Below are 24,690 nucleotides of genomic sequence, written 5' to 3'. Positions count from 1 at the left end.
ATTTCCCTGTCCATGGTGCTGAAGGCTTCCCCCCTGCAGTCAAACGTGGTTATCGCTCTCTATGCTGCCTCCTAGTGGAGGGTCTGGCCAGCAGTGACACTCCACAATGCCCTTATTTTCTCTGGCAGGCCAAATGCCTGGGACTGAGATGATGTTTTTGCCCCTGTCTGTGTGTCTCTCTCCAGAGTATAGTTCGTAAACAGCTGGCCCAAACCCTTTTGTGCACTGCTGGACAACATCTTTCAATTCACTTGTTTTCCAGGAACTAAGACCCTGGTGGTGCATGGGCAGAATGAGTGTGATATTCCTACACAACTACCAGTTCACGAAGACACCCAGTTTGAAGCTCTACTCAAAGTAAGTACACAAAATAGGGTTCAGACTCGATTGGAATTCACCCATTCAGATGGTTGCCATTTTGCTCTTACGTCACTCTCGGGGTTACTGTGAAACCCTCTATGAGGGTTACTGTGAAACCCTCTCCAATGTGTCCCCTGAGACACATTGGTCACAACAATGACCAATGTGTCTCAGGGGAAGAGTTTCTCTCCCTGAGTGTGATGTAACAGCAAACTCATGGGAGATGGTGCAGTATCTTATAACTTCTGTCTCTCCATCTAGAGTGCCTGGAATTCTTCAACATTCCCGAGGCCAGATCGGCAAACTACTTCCTCATGGACAAACGCTGGAACCTCATTCATTATGCCAAGGTGGGGAAGAATCCGCTGCTGTATTATACAAAATATTTTAACGCACTTCTACCATTGATTGAGGTGTATTTCATGTACTGTACAAATGTGGTCATCTGAAAATGTTTTATATGATATCATTTAGGCATACTTGTGCCTATATGATGTACACTCTATCACCAGTAATATGTAACGTCTTTTGTCATCGAATGGATATATATGTACAGTACAAACTACTGACATTCTTTCGCTGAAGGTTCTCCTCCAGCCCTCATCGTAGAGGAGGATAACTTTCATCTTCTTCCTCCTCATTCATTCTCCTCTCTTCAACCACTTCAGACTGTCCATTTGAACTCCAAGTGCAGAGCTAGCCTTCCTCAGTCACTAGCTTGTTCAGTTGTATGTTTATTATTACATAATGTATATTGAAGTCCTACATTTCTAATTGTGTTTTAAATTGTGGTTTTCAAACACATTGGACATTGTAATAAAGTTGACATTAAACATTAAATACTTTGGGTGAAATAACTTGGGCTTGGTGAGTAAGCCTAGGCTCAATCTAGGAACCCATTTGGTTAAACAAAAGGAAAAAAGATTCCCCCCGCCCCTTTGTTTCTGCTGTTAGCAGAATATTATTAGATTAGCCTAGGCTTGAGGGTAGCATCGGTTTATTGTACAACATGCACGTTAGATGACGGTCGGTGTGGAAGCTGATGGTCTAGCATATACAAGGTGACCACTTTGATAGCTTGAATGGCCTACACACTCTTACCCATCCCCCTTTCCGCTAACGTCCAATCCCAAATAGGTACTAAATAGTGGTCTGATGTGCATCTGTAATCCTGACATCTCCCTCCCTCGGTTTTCTCCAGACCTATGTCAGGGACATCTATCCGTTCCGGAGATCAGTCTCGCCCCAGCTCAACCTCGTTCACATGCTGCCCGAGAAAGGCCAGGAGCTCATTCAGAAACAGGTATGGAGAGAAAGTGTGTTCATCATATGAGAATTGTAAATCCCAACACCCAATTTTAACAGGTGTCTGGGGTTAACCATGAAATAGAGGACTGTTTTTGTTAATCATCAAATAACGAAATATATTGTTTTATTGTAACATGAATTTCATAGAATAAAAAGAAAGGTGTCTGAGGTTACAGTGTTATCACTAGAGATGTTACCACTATAGGGCATAGTAGTGGCGGCCATTTTCTGGTTCCATCGTTCCAGACCCCATTCATTTTTCCCATAGAGATTTCCAAAAATATGTTTTACCATAAAATGTTTGATTGTGTGCAATTTGTTTTTGAAAACCGCAAAACAAAGGGTATTTATTAAATATACTATATCATATAATTAAATATTCCCAATTTTTGTTTTACAGAATCAAAAGTTGTATGGTCATGATTCACCAGGATCCTGGATGGCTTGATTCTAGGCTTAAATTAATTTATATAAATATTTTTGGAAATCTCTATGGGGAAAATGAATGGGTCTGGCACGATGGAACCAGAAAATGGCCGCCACTGCTATGCCCTACAGTATAACCACGGACAAACAGTGACTGCGTTAATGAAACTTCCTCTCTGTATTCTCTTTCTCTCTCTGTCGTCCTTAGGTGTTTTCTCGCAAACTAGAGGAGGTGGGCAGAGTCCTCTTCCTCATCTCGCTCACCCAGAACATGCCGGCCATGCACAAGCAGTCCCACGTCTCCCTGCTTCAGGAAGACCTCCTCCGCCTGCCCTCCTTCCCCCGCACCGCCATCGATGCCGAGTTCTCTCTGTTCAACGAGCCACAGGGTTAGGATGAGACTGACTCCTTTCCGTTTCATTTCATTTCTATGACAAAGTAGTCCCCGACTGCCTGCACAAACAAGACATTTCTCTATCCATTCCCTGACCATCCATACATCCAACAACATAGAAACAGCTGATAGTTCGCTAACCAGTTAGCCTAAAGTGCCATTCACACTGAGCACTATAACTACTGTATAAAGATAACTATAACTATATTGTTCATTATATTGTTGTACTTTTATTTTATTTTTAATTCATAATCCACTGGATTAAGATTTTTTTTATAGTTATAGTGCTCAATGTGAATGGCCCTTTAGTCTACAAAAAGTGTCCTGTGCTTCAAAGTATCATATTGGATTATGAAACTGATAACTCGGATGTATTTTTTTTAATATGATAACTAGAAATCATCATTCCGATTTTGACCAGCAAGCCAAAACCCCCCCCTGCAACCTGAGTGTCATTCTGTGCGTTTCGATGTCCATTTGCTCCATCTCTTCTCCCCAGGTAAGGAGCTGTTTGGTCTGGACACCTTGCACAAGGTGCTGTGGATCAAGCTGCTGGAGGAGATGTTTCTGGGCATGCCCAGTGAGTACCCCTGGGGCGACGAGATGATGCTCTTCCTCAACGTGTTCAACGGGGCGCTGCTGCTCCACCCGGAGGACAGCTCCCTCCTCAGGCAGTACACGGCCACGGCCATCAACACCGCCGTGCACTTCAACCACCTGTTCTCCCTCAGCGGCTACCAGTGGATCCTGCCCACCATTCTGCAGGTAGAGACCAGTCAGTCAGTGGTGGAAGAGGTTTCAATATCATAGTGGAGAAAAAAAGCTATTGTTACAAGTAAAAGTCCTAGTATTCAAAATCTTACTTAAGTCCAAGTACAAAAGAATTATCATCGGAATATACTTCCAAGAGTAAAAGTATAGTTTTTACAGAATGTCCCTTTTCACAAGTTTTCAAAATGTATACAAAGTCTTTTGAAAATAGCAGATCTACTATACAAGATCACCGGGCGTCGCAATGCGACAAGCTTGTCGAATAAGTATAAAACAGGGCTTAAGTGGTTAAAGGAGGAGTTCACCCAAAAAATGTCATATTTTCTATCAATTGCACACCCCATGAAGCCTTGAATTCATGGATTTATTTTTGTTTTTGTGGCATTCCTAAGCCAATAATTTGATGACCGGGTGTGTATCCGGTAGGAGACACAAATAATCTACTTTGTGTCTCCTACCGGATACATTAGCTGGTAGGAGACGGGAATCAAATAATTGGCTTAGGAATGCCACAAAAACTAAAATAAATCCATGGATTGAAGGCTTCATGGGGTGTGCAATTGATAGATAATAAGTCATTTTTTGGGTGAACTACTCCTTTAATGTATGTTTTATAATAATACAAATCTGCAAATTTAACAAAAATGTTCCAATGATTATAGTTGAGTAAAAACTACAATATTTGCCTCTGAGCAGTAAATGTACTTAGTTACTTTACAAGATTGATGCCAACCATGCAGCAGGTATAGACACCAATCGTGCTGCACGTTACTGTGTATGGACACATTTATTGGCTGTGTTAGAAACTGCTGTTAAAAAATGCTTTACATCAGCATTTGGATGAATAAAAAATAATGTCACACTGTAGAAATAAAGGTGAAGACTCATGCCATTCGTGCCATTTCTTTCTTGTAGTTAGACGTTTCTTACTTTGACCTTTGAACGCCAAGCTCTCCACTCACTCATTTATTCAAAAATAATGAATGGATGAATTACTTAATTTATACTCTCCCCCCATCTTGAGATATTTAAGATTGTCACGAATTGTGATGCGTATACACCTTGTTGAATTTCCATGTCAGGTCTATGCTGACTACGAGAGCAACCCTCTGCTGAGACAGGGCATCGAGTTCTGCTGCCGACAGTTCTACATCCTGCACAGAAAGCCCTTCATTCTGCAGCTGTTTGCCAGTGTGGCCCCGCTGCTCGAGTTCACCGTAAGAATACCAATGAACACACACACACACACACACACACACACACACACACACACACACACACACACACACACACACACTTACATGAACTACTGTACTGTACTTAAATGCATGTGCATTAGCTTTGTGCATCTCACCCTGTAAGACCGATTTGATGTGCATTCTGGTACGCGATCAATGATCCAAAACGTCTAGATCAGTGGTTCTCAACCTGTCGGTCGTGATCCCCAGGGGGGTCCCCACGTGATTTTGAGGGGGTCCCCAGATGACGGTGAAGTGACAATTGAAGGACCTTTTTAATACCTACATTTTTTTAAAGGAAAAATTACCATTACTGCATCAAAAGTAATTAACACATATACTATAAAAACTGGTCAAACATTGGCCAAATTGTCAAGTAATATAAGAAAGAGGCAACAATTGTGAAAATAGCAGATCTACAAGCTCACAACGCCTCGCCTTGCGAGGCGTTGTGAGCTTGTAGATCTGCTATTTCCACAATGTTTATCTGAATCAGAATCAGAATCAGAATCAGTTTTATTGTCACATCACAGGTTTACAAGGTAAAAAAGTGGGTGAAATTCTTTTTTGTACATCGTTCCCATCGCAACGTTAGTTTCCATAGAAAGAAGAGGGGGGGGGGAGAAGAAGAGGGTGGGGGGCAGGTGGAAAGGAGATCAAAACAAGAGAGCAACAGAAGGCCAGACAAGTTATCTACATATTTACAAAAACCTGAGATAATAAAAAAGACAAAAAAAAACTAAACTAAGGTGCCTGAGCATAGCAGCAATGTATTGTATACTGTGCATGTTATACTTATACTGTGCATGATAGACAATGGACGTTAACACCTTTACCGCCGGGCCCGTAGTTCTACGGGCCGTTAAATCCAACGGTTAAGCGCCGAGCCCGTAGTCCTACGGGCTGCGGTCTTTTCGCGCATGCGCGGTCCGGGTGCACTTTCGGAATTTTTTTGATCCACTTCCGTTTCCGGTTTGATGACAGGAAATAGAATTATTTGGGATCCGGTTTCGACGATCACGCCCGCTCCCATTCTACAGACGAAACTGAAACTCAATTCTCTTCCTGTAGTTTTTTCTCCTCGCATTTCACTGTTTAACGTAATCCGCTCTAACTACAGTCATGGAAGTCCGTTTGACATGCGGTCTTCACTGGGAGATACAGGGAGATCTCGCGGATGTAAACAGACCGTTCACGGCTCAATCTTAAGGATTTTAACAAGATCTATGGCGACATGAAAAAAACAAAAACAACAAAAACACCTTGGCACTGGTGAGTACATTATGAGATTAACCTCTGGCGGTGGATGTGTTAAGGTGCTTAGAGGAAAAGGAGCACAATAAAAAAAGACAAAAAAAAGTCAGTGCGTTATACAAGGGATTAAGGTGCAAAAGGTCAGTGCGTGTCCACCTAGAGTGGACTGACCCTAGTATAATCCGCAAGTAGCTCCATGAGGGAGTGCAACAAAAAGTCATTTGTACCTGGTGTAGTCCACAGGTGTGTCCGAGGGGGGGGCTAAAGTCCAAGTCATTGTCCCTGGTATAATCCACAGGTGTGTTCAGGAAGAGCCAGAAAAGTCTGCGCCGCCTGCTGTCAGGCTGCTGAACTCATCCAGGCTTATGCCCCATTCAGCATTCTGACAGCAGCTGGATTGAAACTACACCAAAACCTGGTGGTGGAACTCTTGATACTGCGGTAGAGCCCCTTGCATCTGTGGAACCGAGTCAAACTAAATGTAATGCCTCAGCTATTACAATTCCAAGTGCTTATCAGGGTGGGGGGTCCCCAGTTCAAATATGATTATTTTGGGGGGGGGGGGGGGGTCCCCAGTTCAAATATGATTATTTTGGGGGGTGGCAGCCTGAAAAGTTTGAGAACCACTGGTCTAGATACATTTTAAGCTCCCAGCAGATAACAGACACAATTCCATTCAGCCCAATCCAATGTGATACGATGTATTGCACTTTTACTTTAGCTTTAGCGCTAGGTATACTCTTAGCACTAGGTATACTCTTGGTTGCTTGTTTTAGAAGAGAATGCACTTAATGCTTCTGGTGATTAGTAGTTTTGTTCCCTATGTTGAATGCACTTATTGTAAGTCGCTTTGGATAAAAGCGTCTGCTAAATGACTGTAATTTAATTCAATGCAATATTTTATAACTATGTTCTGAAGCCTGTGTAGGTTCAAAACAGTGCATCCGTTTATGATCTGCTTGTACTGTGTAGACATGTACAGTACACGTATAACCACCAGTGTTTCCACTCCACTGTGTCCCATCATAGACCAGCACCAGCACAGGCCTGTCTAAGGGGGTGTCTGCCCAGTGTCTGTTTGATCTGTTGGTGTCTCTGGAAGGAGAGACGGAGGACGCTCTGGATGCTGGAGAGCTGGTCAAGGCAGAGAAACCTCTACGCTCCCTCGGTAAAACATCGCTACTGTTCTCCCAACTAGGGATGGGACGATAATCGTTATCGTGATTAAAAAAAAAAACTCACAAAAATCGTATCGTGGACATTTAAATTTATCGTGAAATTGTCCTCCGTTATACACTAGCTTAGCTTAGCTACATTAGCTTTTGTTGAGCTGCAAATTCAGTACCACTTAAACCCTCTATACTTGATAAAACGAACTTGTAAATAGCACATTTGGTACGCTCTTATTTCACTCTACACAAAATCGAATCAAGACAAAAATAGCAGCTCTACAAGCTCACAAAGTTGTGAGCTTGTAGATTGGCTATTTTTGGCAAACGTTTCCCCAAGAATAGGGGTTTCAAGTGGTTAACGAAAGTGGCATTTTAAGTTTTATCGCGATAATAGCGTTAATCGCAATTATTTTTGCCACAATAATCGTGACATGTCATTTTGACATCGTCCCATCCCTACTCCAAACCCTACAAAACTTGCAGTGGTGGAAAGTAAAGTACATTTACTCAAATAATTCAAGTACAATTTTGAGTTACTTATTTTCAATACTTTATAAGTGTTGCTACCTGTGTTGCAGATTTCTGCTATGGAAATGAGGACCTGGCGTTCTCCATCAGCGAGGCCATCAAGTTGTGTGTGACTGTGGTGGCGTACGCCCCAGAATCCTTCAGGAGGTATGGAAGTATACTGTTGTACGCATCGTGGTCATGAGTCTATCGCTCTAATAGAACATCGTAAGAAAAACTGTATGAATTAGTATAATTATTTGTAAATCATCGCTGTCAAGTGTCAAATGTCTAAAACAGAAAAAGAACAAAAAAGAACCTGTCCAATGTAGATAATGTTTTAGTCACAAGCTCTTGTTAATACTTTTCATTGGTTAATTATTTCAACCTGGTGGACACCAGGTTGAAATAATTAACCAAGCCCTGTGTGAGTAGTTGGGCTATGTTCTCTACTTTTTCATACAGTATAATGCCAAACATCCTATATTAAAATTGACTTAAGGGAAGACTGGCCGGCAGGCGGGCGGACCTCTGACGTCACGCTCATGTCACCATGACTCAGCCTTAACCATATAAGGAGTTCCCAATGCAGCCACGCCCAAATATGGAGTGTGTTGTCTAACTTCAATGTGTCGTCATGACATCAGCAAACAAATCAGTCAGCTCCATATACAGTATGAGCACAAAAGGTGTGTGTGTGTGTGTGTGTGTGTGTGTGTGTGTGTGTGTGTGTGTGTGTGTGTGTGTGTCCAGTCTGCAGATGCTGATGGTACTGGAGGCTCTGGTTCCCTGCTTCCTCCAGAAGCTGAAGAGCAACACTGTTACCATGGAGTCAGCATCCGCTGCCAGGGACGAGATCGCTGCCATCGCTGCGCTCGCCACCTCCCTGCAGGCTCTACTGTACAGCTCTGAGACGCTCACACGGTCTGACACACACACACACACGCACACGCACACGCACACACACACAATCAATGTGCATGTGTATCAGTTTATTGGACGAGACCTTAGTTCTCACCCAAAAGGAGTCGTGTCTTCTGCCCATCCTTTCTCAAGTTATTTTGTTCAGAAGTGATTATATGAGTGAGGTGTCAGCCTGCCATGTTGTCATTGTTCTGTTTTTCCTTTTTTTGTAACTTATTTTCAATGCTGTTAGTGGCAACCTCACCTTGTTCTCAGTCACCTCCACAGTCTGTCATCAGTCACGTGACAAACTTCTGCATTCTGTTGGCATTCACACGACAACGTGACTTTCAAACTACCCTATCTCACCAATTATGCTAAAGTAGTATCCAGTGCACTGACCCAGTGACACCAAGGCGTCCTGACAAAGTGTCCGTATATGATTAGCTTGGGGTGAGAATGTGTTGTTTGCTTCCATAACAATTTCACCCCACCTCCACCAACAGACCTATGACGGCCCCCCAGATATCCCGCTGTGATCAGGGCCACAAGGGCGCCACCACGGCCAACCACACCATGTCAGGAGGACCCAACCTCAGGTCAGGACCGCACTGCAGCACTGTTGCAGTCTGTTATAAGTGTGTCTGTCCGTTTGTGTGTCCCTTTGCTTGTGTATTCATGGCTGCGTGTGTGTGTGTGTGTGTGTGTGTGTGTGTGCGTGCAGAGACAACCTCCATCTCCTGGAGGAGGGCCAGGGCTTGCCGAGGGAGGAGCTGGACGAGCGCATCGCCAGAGAGGAGTTCCGTCGACCCCGCGAGTCTCTCCTCAACATCTGCACTGAGTTCTACAAGCACTGCGGCCCGCGCCTCAAAATCCTGCAGAACGTAGCCGGGGAGCCTCGGGTTATCGCCCTCGAACTGCTTGACATCAAGTCCCACATGAGGTGTGTGCGTGTGTGTGTGTATGTGTGTGTGTGTGTGCATATTATGCAAGCGCTCTGCTTCTCCTATCGGTTCAATTCTTATCGCTTATCGTCACATATCACTTTGTGATGTTGCAACATGAAAGTGAAGATTTAACCACTTAAACCAGGGTTGACGGGACGCTAGGCCCCATTTTTTCCCACTCTACACCGAAAATAGCCGATCTACAAGCTCACAATGTGCTGCAACGCAATGCGTTGTGACTTGTAAAGTGTATATATCTGCTGTTTTCGTCAAATGTTCGCCTGTTACGACATGCTCTGAATAGGGACGCTATAGGGTTGGCGTGGAATATACATAGGCATACATTATGCGTTTGTCTACCCACAGGTTGGCGGAGATCGCCCACGCCCTGCTGAAGCTGGCGCCCTACGACACCCTGACCATGGAGAGCCGCGGCCTGCGGCGCTACATCATGGACATGCTGCCCATCACCGATTGGTCGGCCGAGGCGGTGCGCCCCGCCCTCATTCTCATCCTGAAGAGGCTGGACCGCATGTTCAACAAGATCCACAAAATGCCCACGCTCAGGTGCGCTCGCCCTCAGGCACTGTGCACCAGGTCTGTTTGCCGCGCTTTCCCCCTATACACTACCGTGTCTATCGCTTGGCGTGGAAGCGTGTTGTGCCGTGCCAGTGGCAGTCCCTGTGCCGTGGTGTGTACTTAGGGTATGGTTGGCTTCTACTTGGCGCTGCCACCTACATAGCACTGTCTTTGTGAGTGCTGCCTGCGCCGTAAGTGCCGTCACTGTGGTGTGTGCGTGCATGCGTGACTGCGTGTTGTCACAGTAGCGTTTAGATGGTCTGTCGCAGTATCGTTTTGGCTGGCTGTATTTGTGAACTATGCAATATTTGCATTTTATATTTATAAACAGAGACTTTGTCATTGTTGAGTAATCAGGGACAGATCAAACTGAATATTTGTATACAAATATAAATAATTTAAGATTTTTTTCGTTTAGCATTAGAATTAGTTTTTCATACAGAACTGCAGTCAGTTTGTTGTACATTGTGTGTGTCTGTGTGTCTGTGATTAAAGAGTTCACTGTCCTCCTTCCTCCTCATAATTTATAATATAATGTAATTGTGTTTGATTTCACATGGTGTAAGTGACATTCTTTTGTTACAATAAGTGTTAAATAGCTCTATATTTGGATAGAGTTAAATAGCTCTATATTTGGATAGAAATCATTGCAGTAGAGTTTAGTAACAGTGGTCTCCCCATCTCAAGAACAGAAAATACATTTCCAGGTCGGGATACACATTTTATCCAATCATGGCTCGTGTGGGAGACTGAAGTTTTCAACAGAAGCCTCTGTTTGCGTGTGTGCGTTCTCACTGTGTGTGCATGTGTGCGTGTGTGGTATCTAGGAGACAGGTGGAATGGGAGGCGGCCAGCAGTCTGATCGAGGGCATCTGTCTGACTCTGCAGCGGCAACCAATCATCTCCTTCCTCCCACACCTGCGCTCGCTCATCAACGTCTGCGTCAATCTGGTACAGGATGGAACGAACACACACACACACACACACACACACACACACACACACACACACACACTTTAGTACACTATTCAACAACACAGACATGCACACATGCATGGGGACAATTTAGGCATCCACTCAAGACTACCCTTACTGGTACGGGATGGCATATACATTACTGCCATGGAGATACATCCACACATATCGACAAACATACTTTGTATACAGTACACAAACGTGTGTGTGCGTGCATGCATTATTTTACTGTCTGTGTGCATGTCCTCAGGTAATGGGTGTGGTGGGACCGTCCAGTGTTGCAGACGGGCTGCCCCTGCTTCACCTGAGCCCCTACCTGTCCCCTCCCCTCCCCTTCAGCACAGCGGTGGTCCGGCTAGTTGCTCTGCAGATACAGGTACAACCCTACATTCTCTCCTCGCACTTATAGGCGAGTGTCTGTGTCAGATAGATTTTAGATTTAGATTTGAACCACTTTAACCATTATTTTATACTTTGGCTATTACAAAATATCAGATATACAAGCTCATAGCGCATCACTTTGTGCCGTGCTATGAGCTTGTAAATCTGCTATTTTAGAAAAATCGTGAAAATGTGTGGAAATCTTTAAATATATGGAAAAAAAATTAAGCGGACATTTGTTACTCAAAATCTTTGCTTCTGGTGGTCCCTGGAACAAAATATTTTTAGATGGTGGTCTGCAGCCAAATATATACCATTTTGGGGGTCCTTGACAAAGTTTGAGCACCACTTATATAGCAACAGGTTTTTTAGAAGATCGGCCTCAGGTCTTAATGGGTTAATAGCATCATCCCACTACTTTTTTACCCTCGTACCTTATGTGTTCTGTATATCATGCAACCTATGTATACATTTTACACTGCCCATGTTGATATCTGACCTGTTTTTGTGTCTTTATTTCTCTATTTCTTTCTCTGTGAAGCTTACACAGCAAATAATTTCACCCACTTTCTTACACCTGTAAATCTGTGATGTGACAATAAAGCCGAGTTGAGTTGAGCTCCTCTTCTTCCACAGGCTCTGAAGGATGACTTTCCTCTGGGTCACGTGATCTCACCGTTCACCAATCAGGAGAGGCGAGAGGGCATGCTGCTTAACCTGCTCATTCCTTTTGTTCTGACTGTGGGCTCTGGGAGCAAAGGTAAAGAGAAACACACCCTCTCACTCTCACTGACTCTCTCTCACACACACACACACACACACACAAGGGCTGGCGCATGCACTTGTGCTGCTCGAGGCGAAAAAATATTATGCCGCCCCTCTATGTGCAATGCATCATACCAGCAACAACACAAATAGGCCTATGCCATACACATATTTGTTTTATTATATTTCAGATTTTAGACTGTCAGTCATTACAAATAAAACATTTTAATTGGTTAAGCCCTACACATGAAGCAGAAACAAACAACACACACGGCAATAGCATATCCTACTTAAGTTCTACAACATTAAAATACAATGCAAGATGTAATATGCGGGCATTTTGAGGATCATATAAGGTTCCAAACAGGTAGGCTATGCATAATAATAACTCCCTGGTTCTAAGTTATTTACAACATGTCATGAGGAACAGCTGTAAATACAATTTCAGCTCTTCAAACGAAAGAAAACCAATTCAATCACTCATATACACCACTTTCTCATGTACGTAAAACACACACAAAGGAAAAGGTATGCACAGCTGCAGTGTGTCATTTGCGTGACACACACACACTCACACTCACACACACCCACACACGATATGTGCACATAACGTATATTTAACTAATAGCACATAAGGCTATTACCAGAAGTTTCAGCAACTTAAATAACTAGAGAGCAAATAAAGCTTAACTTACATTTCATAAGTTAAAGCGACGGGTGTTCATCGTGGAAAAAAGGTCACAACGAGTCGCAAGCAGTTTTTTTTTGTACGACCCCATTGAACGGCAAAGTATAAAATAGAGCTAATGTGGTTAATCAGTTAATCAGAATTAATTTTGCTCAGTGTTATATATATTTTTTAAACTTCTCGATTATTATTATCAATCAAAGCGGTAATCAATCGAATAAGCGCTAAGAAAATGCTTCACTGTCGCAGCCCTAAATTCGGTTTCCACAGTGTGAAGTTGTGTGTGTGTGTGTGCTTGTCCTGTCCGGTCCTGTGCAGACAGCCCCCACCTGGAGCAGCCGGAGATCTTCCTGCTCATGCAGACTGTGATCAACATCCTGCTGCCTCCGCGCATCATCTCCACCTCCCGCACCAAGAACTTCATGCTGGATGCCTCCCCGGCACACTGCTCAACGCCGGGCGACACGGGCAAGGACCTGCGCCGGGAGGGACTGGCCGAGTCCACCAGCCAGGCTGCTTATCTGGGTAACTAGAGAAGTAGAGTAATTGCTGTCGGGCAGAAATCTTGTATTCTTTTTAGATTGATTTGACTTTTGAATTTTAGTTTTTAAATTAATAATAATTATAAAAACAAGGGGCTATTTACCTGCAATCCCTTTGTTTTCCTGTCATTCACACTCTTGCGTCCTTCTCCCTCTCTCCAGCTTTGAAAGTGGTGTTGGTGTGTTTCGAGCGCTCGCTTGGGAACCAGTGGTATCGCCTCAGTCTGCAGGTTAAGGAGATGGCCCTGAGGAAGGTCGGTGGCTTGGCTTTCTGGGACTTCATCGACTTCATAGTACGGACCCGAATCCCCATCTTTGTTCTGCTCAGGCCCTTCATACAGTGCAAGGTAAGCAGTAGCATCTTGGCAACTTTCTGCCTTGCTTCTATTACATTCCATTTATTATACACTCAAGTGTTTGTGTTTCTTTCTCAGTGGTGGAAAAAGTACTCAAAAAAATTAAGTAAAAGTATCAATACTGCAATATAGAAATACTCTGTTACAAGTAAAAGTACAAAAGTATTGGCATCAAATTGTACTTAAAGTACCAAAAGCAAAAGTACTCATTATGCATAATGTCCCATTTCAAGTTTTCAAATGTATAGAAATCTTTTGAAAATAGCAGATCTACAAGCTCACATTATTTTCAAATGGCCGAAATGTATAGGGCTTAAGTGGTTACTGTATGTTTTGTGATAATAATCAAAATCTACAAAGTAACTAGCAACTAAAGTTTTCAAATAATTGTAGTGGAGTAAATGTACAATATTTGCCTCTGAGATGTAGTGGAGTACTGTAGTGTACTTAAGTACAGTACTTGAGTTTCCGCGCCTCCGACCAAGTGGAGCTTACTATGTAACCGTGCTCGGGTTGTGTGTGTGTGTGTCTCTGTGTGCATGCACTGCCTGTGTGCAGCCGCCAGAGTGCGCCAGAGTGCAGGAATGTAGACAATGCTCTGATTAAAATGCACAACAGCCTGCAACATGCCTACACCAAACACATTTCAACAACTACAAAGACAAAAAACATTTACACAAAAAAAAAAAACACAACAAACAAACATAACCATTTAAAAAAGACAAACACTGTACCACCCACTTCTCTACAATTGCTCATTCCTTTCGATTCTTCTTATTGTTATTTTCGAGCTGCGTTCGCGCGTCTTACTTGTGTACTTAGTTACTTTACACCACTGTTCTTTCTAACTGTGTGTGTGTGCGCTCCGTCTGGCTATGCAGCTGTTGACCCAGCCGGCGGACTCGCAAGAGGAGATCACGGCGCGCCATCACATCGCCGACCAGCTGGAGCGGCGCTTCATCCCGCGGCCGCTCTGCAAGAGCTCCCTGTTCGCCGAGTTCAACAACGAGCTGAAGATCCTCAAGGAGGCGGTGCACAGCGGCTCAGGTCAGACAGCACCACTCCATTGACTTTTGATTCTGCTCCTATCTTGTGATTTTCTACAGCAGTGGTGACTGTGGTCTAAGTGCCATTCCTTTTTGCCTTACTATTGACTATAGTCACTGTAGGATGGAAAGTAGTGAAAATACCCGATCTACAAGCTCACAATACATTGAAATGTGATATATTTTGACTCGGTCTGTCTGTGGGTTTTATAAATATTTGTGGGTTTTATAAATATTTAACCAATGAAAAGTATTAACAAGAACTTGAGACTAAATAATAACATTGGAACACAGGCTCTTTTTTCGGTTTTGGACATAAACGGTATAAACAGCACGACAGCGACGCTATATCTCTGATTTAGAATGAGATCCCACAATTGTTAATTGGATTGACATCATAATATTAACCCATTAAAACTGGGAAAGCATCTGTATCATTTTATACTTTGGCTATTCAAAAATCGTGATTTTTTTTAGCAAATCTTTGAAAATATAAATTTTTTAAAGTGATATTTTTTTCACTCAAATCTTAGTTTTTGGGGTCCCTGGAACAAAATATTTTAAGATGGGGGTCGGCGGCCATATACTGTACATTCAATTTTGGGGATCGTTGACATGAAAAAGTTTGATCACCACTGATAGAGCAATATACGTTTTTCAGAAAACCGTAGAAAGCATTGTAGAATCGACCTAGAATCGATCAATAATAGTCGCATTATTGATCAAGCCCTCCATCCAACAGCGTACCAAGGCAAGACCTCCATCAGCACAGTGGGCACATCCACGTCGGCCTACCGGCTCAGCCTGGCCACCATGTCCCGCTCCAACACGGGCACCGGCACGGTGTGGGAGCAGGACAGCCAGCCGTCACGCCAGCCCTCCCAGGACACGCTCAGCCGCACCGACGAAGACGAGGAGGAGAGTAAGAGGACCTTCATTCCTTTCAGTGTTCGCGGTTAGTTCTCTTTCCGTTTGCCCCATGTTCGGCCGTCAAAGCGTTTTCCGATTTTCTGACGGATCACAACGTCGCTGTGTGTTTGTCTGTCTGTTTCATTTGTACTTACAGTATCTCTGGGCATGCATTGGGATTTTCTTTTTTAAATCATCCGTGGAAAGCTGAATGGAGATCAGATGGCTGATGCTGATGTGTTTTTCTATTCATGCTTCCATAGATTTTATTTCCACCTGTATGACATTTGTAAGAATACAGTTTTTAGTTACAATGTTCCAAGTAATTTAGCAACATCCACATTTTCTTTTCTTTCTTTTGCATTCCTCCAAAGTGTCCACCTGATATTTAGTATTAGAGAAATATGATGAATTTGAATCAACTCATTTTGTCCAAGTTGCCTTTTCAATCCGTTTGTTCAGCACCAGTGACACAATGGAGGATGATCTCTCTCTGTCTGTCTGTCTGTCTGTCTGTCTCTCTCTCTGTCTCTCTCCAGATGATTCCATCAGTATTCCTAGTGTGGTGAGTGAGCATGAGGTCTTCCTGCCCAGGGTGATGTCTCAGCGGCGATTCTCCAGTCACGCCACGGGCACAGCAGCCTCGCAACCCGACGCCCCCCGCGCCACCATGCTGCCCAGCCACAGGTACTGTTCCACCGCCACACACACACACACACACGCACAAGCATACGCACATGCACACACACACACACACACACACACACACACACACACACACACACACACACACACATTTGACAGATACAAGCTAAAATAGCCACTTAAGAACGTAATACATATAAGTATATAACACAGTATACTGCATATGTATGCACACACACGATACGAACTTACAGAATATATGTTATAGAGTTCAGTCAAATTTCATGCACAAACTGCAAAACACAGGAGTTCGGTTCATAAAGGAGGGTTTGGAACGTCCACGGAACGCTCAGTAAACGTACTTATTATACGTACGTATTTTTATCCATTCGGATCTAAACGTATGTTTAGTGAACTGTTGAGTGTTCAGTGGAAGTTACAAGCCCTCCTTTATGAATTATCACATGTATTTTCTCATATAATGCACATTGCACACATATGCATATGCATACACACATATATATATACAATTGTTAACGCTATAGATTGCTGTGTCCACTTGGAGTGTCAATTATCATGAATATTCTGACCCGGTCATATCCCATAATTCTGACCTGAACATATAACCCATAATTCTGACCTGGTCACATTCCATAGAGTGTCATCCTTTTACTGTGTAACTTCATTGATTTCTAATCTCTTACCTGGCAGCCCAAGAGCAGCATTGTGCCAGTAACCTTGACATAATGTCTGGGTAAGAGTTTTTTGAACGTTCTTGCATAGCTGTGCTTCAAAATACCAGAAGGCCACAACTTCCACCAAACTTCCAGGAATTTCCCCACAGCTTAACGCTGATGTCTTTTTTTTTTTTTTTAAACCCTCACTTCTTCGCCCATCTTCTGCAGTGAGCCCAATGTGCTAGATGAATCCCAGGGTCTTCTGCAGGAGGGTAGCCTCTCTAGGTACAGTGCCCACCCCCCTCTCTCTCTGTGTGTCCCGTTCTGAACGTCTTGTCTGCCACCGGACGGGGGGAGGGGGGGCAGCCCTCCTCCTTCTCGCTGGCCGTCTTCGATCCGTGTGACCACTCATCCACATCCGATCAAGCGGCCTCGGGGCCTCCACTCTTCCTCTGTCTCTCTCTCTCTCTCTCTCTGTGGGTGCAATGTGCCGTGTCTCTGTCAACACCCCCCCCCCTAACACTCCCTTTGAGCTCCATGCTGACCCTTCCATCTCCTCAGCTCATCCACTGTTCTAACCATGACCGTAGGTAGACCTTAAAAAGAATATACTGAATAATGGAGTAAATAAAGGATGGACACAGTGTTTTACCACAGCAGTGACCTCATCGCCATGGCATCCAGAAAACAGCACCGGGCTCTGGCTGTAGAGCGTTGTGTCTTGATACGATGTCGCTGGATTTCAGTGTGTCTGCAGCACTGGGATGGGGATGTCAGTCGGTCTGTCTGTCCAAAACACTGATCCCAATCCCGATCTCTCCAAAACTGTTAGCTGAACCCCCCCCCCGAACTACATGCCCCCCATTCAAACACACCCGCCCTCAAGGGTGGTTCACTTTTTGCTGTTAGCTTTTTTTTCTTCCTACAGTGTATCATCACCAATGTCAGCTTCTCTCTCTCTCCCATCGGTACCATGGTGTTTCTCATAAAGTGTGTAATCGGGCTTCTTGCTGATCTCAAATTGGTCTGTCCTTTCCTGGATACCAATCTGTAGGGGCTTGGGGGACCCTGGGGTGGCAACCCTCGTGCAGGACAAACCTTAGTCTAATTATAACCCTTTGCTGTTGATTAGTCAAATTCAGTGTCCAATTGAACATAGGCTACTGTATACATTAAAAGTGGATCCATGTTTTTCTTTGTATTGATACAATTAAAATGAAATAAGTCACACATTTTGATTAGTTTACGTATCCTGACAACACTCTCTTGCCTGGGGTTGCTACTCCTTCCCCCACAATCCCCTGTTCTTGTTGTTGCTGTTTTTGTTGTTGTTGTTGTTGTTTTGGGTGTTATGAATCGTAGCAGAGCTCTTCTCCTGCGCTGTGATTGGGCGTCCTGTAACATATTGTGTCTTGTGAGCGTTGCATCGTAGTTGGTCGAATAGTTTGTGGAGACAGTGACCATTTGATGTGTTCACTGCTGTTTGTCTCTGTATCCTCTCCTCACGTGCGTGCGTGTGTGTGTGTGTGTGTGTGTGTGTGTGTGTGCGTGCGTGTGTGTGTGTGTGTGTGTGTGTGTGTGGTTGGTTCCATGTCCCAGGGTTGCCAGTGTGCAGAGTGAACCAGGCCAACAGAACCTTCTGATCCAACCACCGTTAGGAAGGAAGCGAGGACTCAGACAGGTGTGTGTGTCTGTCTGTCCATCTTTCATTGGTTGTGTTAAAAGTATCAAGAAATGCAGATTTAAGAAAATAAATTATCAATATCTGATTTGGTGCAACCATAATTGAGACCCATAAGCTGTCCATTATGTATAACACGTTTTGGAGTTCTGTGCCTCACAGAAACTTGGTATTATTGTATTATTATTATTGTTCCTCCAGTTGCGGCGCCCCCTGCTGTCAATTCCGAAGACGGAGCCCCGCGGTCGATCTGGAGCGCGAGACTCCACAACACGCCGGAGTATCCAGCCCAAAAACAAACCACTGGGTAACAGCACAACAACACAGCCCCCCCCCTGTGTGTGTGTGTGTGTGTGTGTGTGTGTGTGTGTGTGTGTGTGTGTGTGTGTGTGTGTGTGTGTGTGTGTGTGTGTGTGTCATAATTTATAAAGATGAAAACGGATGAGTGTGTGTGCAGATCAAGTACAATGTCTTAGATTTATCCCTACACCTCATATCAAGTACGCACCACATCAAAATGTCTGCCGAAAACCTGAAACAACGTAGTTGTTGTGGTCTTCTTTTGACAACGCGATGTAGATACAATGTAATCACATCTTTTGTGGTACAAAAACAACCGTTGGATGTAATGCTTATCCTCACTACAGTACATTCGGTTCCTCAAGCTGGCTAAAATGCCGGGATCCTCTGGCAAAAAAACATCACCGGATGTCATAGCATAGGCTAATAGGCTATGCCTTTAAAAGAAAGGAAGGGAAGTCCGCACACTGTTAGCTCCCAGTAGAACATATATTAAATAATAAATAAATAAAATAATTTTATTTATCTGGGAGCTAACAGTGTGCGGACTTCCCTTCCTTTCCTCTGATGTACGTATTGTTGTTCAGCACCTGATACGTTTTTTGGGATGTGTGTGCTTACCTCTGGACTCTTAGATTTTTGCGTTGGCTATTCAAAAATAGCAGATCTACAAGCTCACAGCGCGTCACTTTGTGCCCTGTTGCGAGCATGTGCATCTGCTATTTTTTTTAACATTTTTGAAAATGTGAAAGTGTGGAAACTACTGATTTAGAAGGCTGATTTGTAGAATCGGCCTCCATGTCTTAATGGGTTAAAGCAGGGGTCTTCAACGTTTTCAGGCCAAGGACCCCCTAGCTGAGAGAGAGATGAAGCAGGGACCCACTACTCTATATTGTATAAAGTTGTTTCAGATTAAAGTTTTTTTTTTACTTAGTCTGCTATTTTTGTCCCTCTACACCTATAGCCTCTTCCTCTAGGAATTTTAGGGTTCAAGTGGTTCATGTAAAAAAACGAAATCCAATCGCACAAAGATTTGGCGGACCCCCTATAGTAGCTCTAAGGACCCCCTAGGGGTCCCGGACCCCCTGTTGAAGACCCCTGGGTTAAAGTGGGCTGACCTTGAACTGACGTGTGACACCACCCCCCCCCCCCCTCCCCTCCCCTCCCACATTCATGACCACAGTCTTCGTTCGGATCTTGCGTGTTGTTGTTGTTGTTGTATGGACTGTCTCCAAACTGACTCTTCTCACTCTGTTCTGTCTTATGTCAAAATAAAGAAACTTTGTTGGACTGTGAAGGTGAGACGCACTCCCCTCTCCTCCTCCCCCCCATCCTGATGCTTTACCCTCCACCCCACAGCCCCCCCCCGACCCCTTTTTAAACCTCTCGTTGTAGGGCGCTCTGCATGTCTGTCTTGCATCCCCCCCAAGCCTCGCCCATACCCTCTTGTGTCCCCCTTTGCGCCCCATCCCCCCCCCCCGCATCCATTCTCTTGGTAGTGACGTTGTGTAAAACGAGACGCTAGGGGGCAATGCTGTCTCTCTCTCTTTCTCTCTCTCTCTCTCTCTCTCTCCATCGACGTGCGCGTTTGTGTTCCTACAGACCAAAAGAGATCGGTCACCTTCACAGAGACTCAGGGGCAACAGGGGGCCGCAGGGGCCACCAAGCCCCCTACGCCGAGTCCCACGGACCCTCCTCCCGAGAGCAGGAAGTCCAGCCCAGCCCCTTCCAAGTCCTCCACCTTGGACCCGCCCTCTTTATCGTTGGCCACAGTGACTGCCGACCTGCACAGCCCCGCTAAAACACAGGTATGTTACTCTTTCTTTTTTTCCAGGTACTGTAATTTCTACTACTCTGTCTCTCCATGGTTTCCTCTTAAAGGAATTTCATCCTTATCTCTGTCTTCATCGGTACGAGTAAAGATCAATACATGGTGCTTCTGATCTCTATGGAAGCCCATTTCCATGGCACGGATGTGATGAATTTTTTTAATTAAATCAGAATCAGAATAATGCCTTACTATCTGAAAAAAATGGGAAACACTATTAGTGGTAAAATAGAAGATGTACGAGCTCACAACACAACACGTTGTGGCTTGTCGATCAGAAAAATAGCGAGTTACAAACAGTCACATACTGAGGTAGGGAGATTTGAAGGTATTAAATTGTCCATGGGATATTGGGGGGGCTCTGCTGTTAATTAAGCAATATTACACGAGAGGGTGTGCTTTACCGTCATTATTGGCACGCCAGTGATGCGGTCAGGAACGAGGCGAAGCAGAGTTCCGCGAGCATCACTGAAGTGCCAATAATGTAAGGTAAAGCACACCCTCGAGTGTAATATTGCGATTATACAACAGTTACCAACAAAACACATCCAAATTTATTCATATTGTGGGGCAATTCATAATAAAAATGTTTCGCTATTATCCGTTTCCCTGTAAATGGAAGAGTTTATTTGACTGAGACATTAAATAGTCCCTGTAGCAGCGATCTGAGGCACCGTCTCATCAACACAGCTGAGCTATCAATGCTTGCGCAGTGGAATGAATTCCAGTAGGCTATATGCTCCGTCGTACGACCGTGTCACGTGGCCAAAATAACTGATCTACAAGATGACAACGCGTCGCGATGGCGACGCGTTGTGAACTTGTAGATCGGATATATTCACCGTGCGATACCTGGCGACGCGTTGTGAACTTGTAGATCGTCTATTTTCGCCGTGCTGTTTGCTTTCCTACCGTGGGACAGCTGTGCCATATATGGTCTAATCAGGTGCGGACTGCAGTGCGGAGTGATTTATTAATGTGATTAGGCCCGTGCTATCATGCTGGTTTGAAGCACGGCTAGATAGCTATTTCAACCAATCAGATTGCTTGGTCGGAACTACCTGTTGTATAATAATAAATAAAGGAAACTTGTTCCTCAGATACCTCCGGCCGTCGCCAGCAAAGAGAGGAGAGAGCAGTGGGGCCTCCGAGTCAGCCTCTCCCCTCCCCCGTCCATCTCCCGCGCCTCCACCCCGACGCCTCCGTCTCGCGCCTGCTCCCCGCTGCCCCTCTCCCGAACCTGCTCCCCTCTCCCCCTGTCCCGCACCGCCTCCCCTCTCCCTCCCCCGCTCCCGGTGCTGGGGACGGCGCCCGCGCCCCGGCCACCTCCCCCTCCTCCTCCTCCTCCTCCGCCTTCGGCGCCGCCGCCCGCTCTGGGCCCGTCGAGAATCCGCGAGAGCCCTGGAGACAAGGACACCACGTCCCTCCTGCCGCCCGGCGACACCTCGCCACGGGCGGGCGAGGACAGCGGGACGGAGAACCCCCTGCTGGTCCCGCTGCTGGCCCCCCCTTCCTCCTCCTCCCACCGCCACACGCCCCGAAGCTCGCCCCTGTCCATCATCGACCTGGACCTGGACGAGTCTCATGTCTGATGAGAGACGTGGGGCCCTATTTTGCGCGTCTTAAGTACCAGGTCTTATGACTTAACTTAAGACCTGGAGGCGTGGCCAATGCTGTTTGGCCATTCAAAATGGTGAAACAGCATTGGCCACGCCTCCAAGTCTAAAGTTAAGTCATAAGACCTGGTACTTAAGACGCGCAAAATAGGGCCCAGAGGCTGAGGGAGGGAGGGATGCATGGAAGGAAGAATGGATGGATGGATGTACGGACAGACGGACAGAAGGATGGGCGGCCAAGTGGATATTTCCCACTGGTAGCTACTCAACAGATACACGATCCGGGTACTTTTCACTGCACAGCTTTGTCTCTCTCTGTGATGTTGTCGAGTATCTCTGTATGCCTGTTAATGTGACGGTAGTTCTTTATAGCAGCCTGTTGACTTGCTTGAACACGGCAAACCTGATGACAGGTGGTTTTAAATCCACTTCTGTTGTCTGTTTACATGTGGTTTGGGTGGGAATGTGGATCCGTTGACCGACCGATGCACTTAAAGATAGATGAGTTTAACAATACACAGATTACCACATTTATAGCCGTGCCCTGGGTTGTGAAATCACATATCACGCTGAACCCTTAATATGTATGACGCTTTCACAATTGCATTTTCAATCCGGGGCGATCCCCTAGTCTGTTCAACCCAGGCTGAAAATACGAAGGCCTTGTCTGACCATGGGGTTGAGTATATAAACCCTGAGTTGAGTGATTAAAGTGAAAGTAAAATGAGCTAGGTTTGAGCTCATGGGTGACTTGACCCACAGTGTCGCACTGGGGTGAGATGATCAAGTGTGAAGGTGTCTCTTGAGGGCCCAAGTCAGCCCTGAAACCTTTGGGATCCTTATTACTTTTCATGCAGGGAGCTATTTAACTTTTCATGCAGGGAGCTATTTAACTTTTAGGGTGCCCTGGGTGGGGGACGTGCAACCCTGTTTCTGGTAGGCCCATTCAGCAGTGCCAAGAGGTGCTTATACCTCATTCTAACCCCCATCCACTTTCTCTTCCCTTGAATTAGCTTTATCCATTACCGTCATCTATGCTTTATTAGTGCCAATAAACTCTACAAAGTCTCCTTCAGAGAGACACTATAGTATATGACCACATTAGAAATGTGGATTTCAGACATTCCCAAAGAAAACATAATTGTTATTAATTCTGTACTGTACATTGGAAAGTAATATTAAGGTAATATAACATTGATTACCCAAATGAAAGATTTTGTGAGATTATAGATTGGAGATGATCATCATTGTGTAAATTATTGAAATAATTCAAATATATTTTAGCAATAGATAATTGTTGATACATCTACCACATTAATTCTTAGCAGATATAGTATATAAAATTTAGATAAGTAATGTTAATGAAGAGAAATATAGAATTATTTAAAGATGCTGATTTCCTTTAATTCCCCTTTAACCTAATATTGTAAATTACTAAAGTAAATATGAATGTACACAGTATGGAACAGGAGGAAGAAATCCCATTGTGGAAAATGATCTGAGATTTTTGTATTTTGTTTCAGAATATTGCAATCTATCATTTTTGTTTGTATACAGTACTGTATGCGAACTATTTTAGCACCCAGTAATAATGCTAATTTGAATGATTATATATTTTGTCCCGTGTGTTGTCTGTGAATAAGTCTTCTATGTTCAAACCAGGATGGCAAATGCGTCCCTTCTATTGCAAGTGTGACTATTGCGAGTGTTCAATGCAGTAGATAAATAGCAGTTTTACCTCGTTGCTCTTTCCATGCCTTAACTTGCCAGATCATTCCTAAAATGTATTTATACTTCATACGACCACTTTGACAAGTGTCACAATATATATATATATATTTATTTATTTTTTCAATGGGAACCGAGCGTTTCTTTTTGCAGAAATCCACAGGCAGAGCAGGATTTTTTTTTCACCATGGCATTTTATCATAAGCATTAGTGAGGACCAACTAAGTATGTGAAGATTGGGTGAAGTCGTCCTTTAATGCAATAGCAATGGCTTCTCCGTCTTTCCAGTAAGAGAAAGGCCTGTAGGCTAATAGCTTGGAATCCCCATCGACGATATCATTGGGAGGCAGGTTTCTGAACTGTCTGAACTTTTGAGATGCATAGTGAGTAGACAGAAAAGGTGGCATCTTGTAATGACCATTGGTGAGGACCAATTACCTGATAAGGATGGAAATTAGGACCAATTACCTGATAAGGATGGAAATTGGTGAAGTGCTACTTTAACCCATTAAAACGGGGAAAGTATCTGTCATTTTAGATTTTTGCGTTGGCTATTCAAAAATAGCAGATATGCAAGCTCACAGCGCGTCGCTGCGAGCTTGTACATCTGCTATTCTTGAACATTTTAGAAAAATCTTGAAGTCTGAGAACTACTGATTTAGACCGCATTTGTAAAATCGGCCTCAGGTCTTAA

General features: G+C 44.3%; 1 protein-coding gene across 1 annotated transcript in view; it reads left to right on the top strand.

Annotated features, from left to right (window-relative positions):
• unc80 (unc-80 homolog (C. elegans)) overlaps positions 1–22,244 on the top strand; it is a gene marked incomplete at both ends in the record, with an annotated part of 80,200 nt that extends 57,956 nt beyond the window's left edge. The window contains 25 exon segments of the mRNA XM_080422460.1: positions 193–361; positions 622–710; positions 1,562–1,663; positions 2,303–2,483; positions 2,988–3,253; positions 4,342–4,476; positions 6,781–6,919; positions 7,502–7,598; positions 8,184–8,354; positions 8,840–8,932; positions 9,058–9,276; positions 9,647–9,847; positions 10,687–10,810; positions 11,085–11,210; positions 11,852–11,975; positions 12,987–13,193; positions 13,373–13,557; positions 14,448–14,613; positions 15,355–15,534; positions 16,061–16,208; positions 17,072–17,128; positions 18,443–18,524; positions 18,726–18,831; positions 20,427–20,632; positions 21,753–22,244. Coding sequence (XP_080278586.1) covers positions 193–361; positions 622–710; positions 1,562–1,663; positions 2,303–2,483; positions 2,988–3,253; positions 4,342–4,476; positions 6,781–6,919; positions 7,502–7,598; positions 8,184–8,354; positions 8,840–8,932; positions 9,058–9,276; positions 9,647–9,847; positions 10,687–10,810; positions 11,085–11,210; positions 11,852–11,975; positions 12,987–13,193; positions 13,373–13,557; positions 14,448–14,613; positions 15,355–15,534; positions 16,061–16,208; positions 17,072–17,128; positions 18,443–18,524; positions 18,726–18,831; positions 20,427–20,632; positions 21,753–22,244 — 4,065 coding nt within the window.
• Positions 22,245–24,690: the final 2,446 nt, after the last annotated feature.

This window comes from Gymnoscopelus braueri, assembly GCF_963280865.1.
Source record: "Gymnoscopelus braueri genome assembly, chromosome: 24".
Taxonomy (NCBI): domain Eukaryota; kingdom Metazoa; phylum Chordata; class Actinopteri; order Myctophiformes; family Myctophidae; genus Gymnoscopelus; species Gymnoscopelus braueri.
The sequence above is the reverse complement of the archived record's forward strand: the minus strand, read 5'-3'. Positions and strand labels throughout refer to the sequence as shown.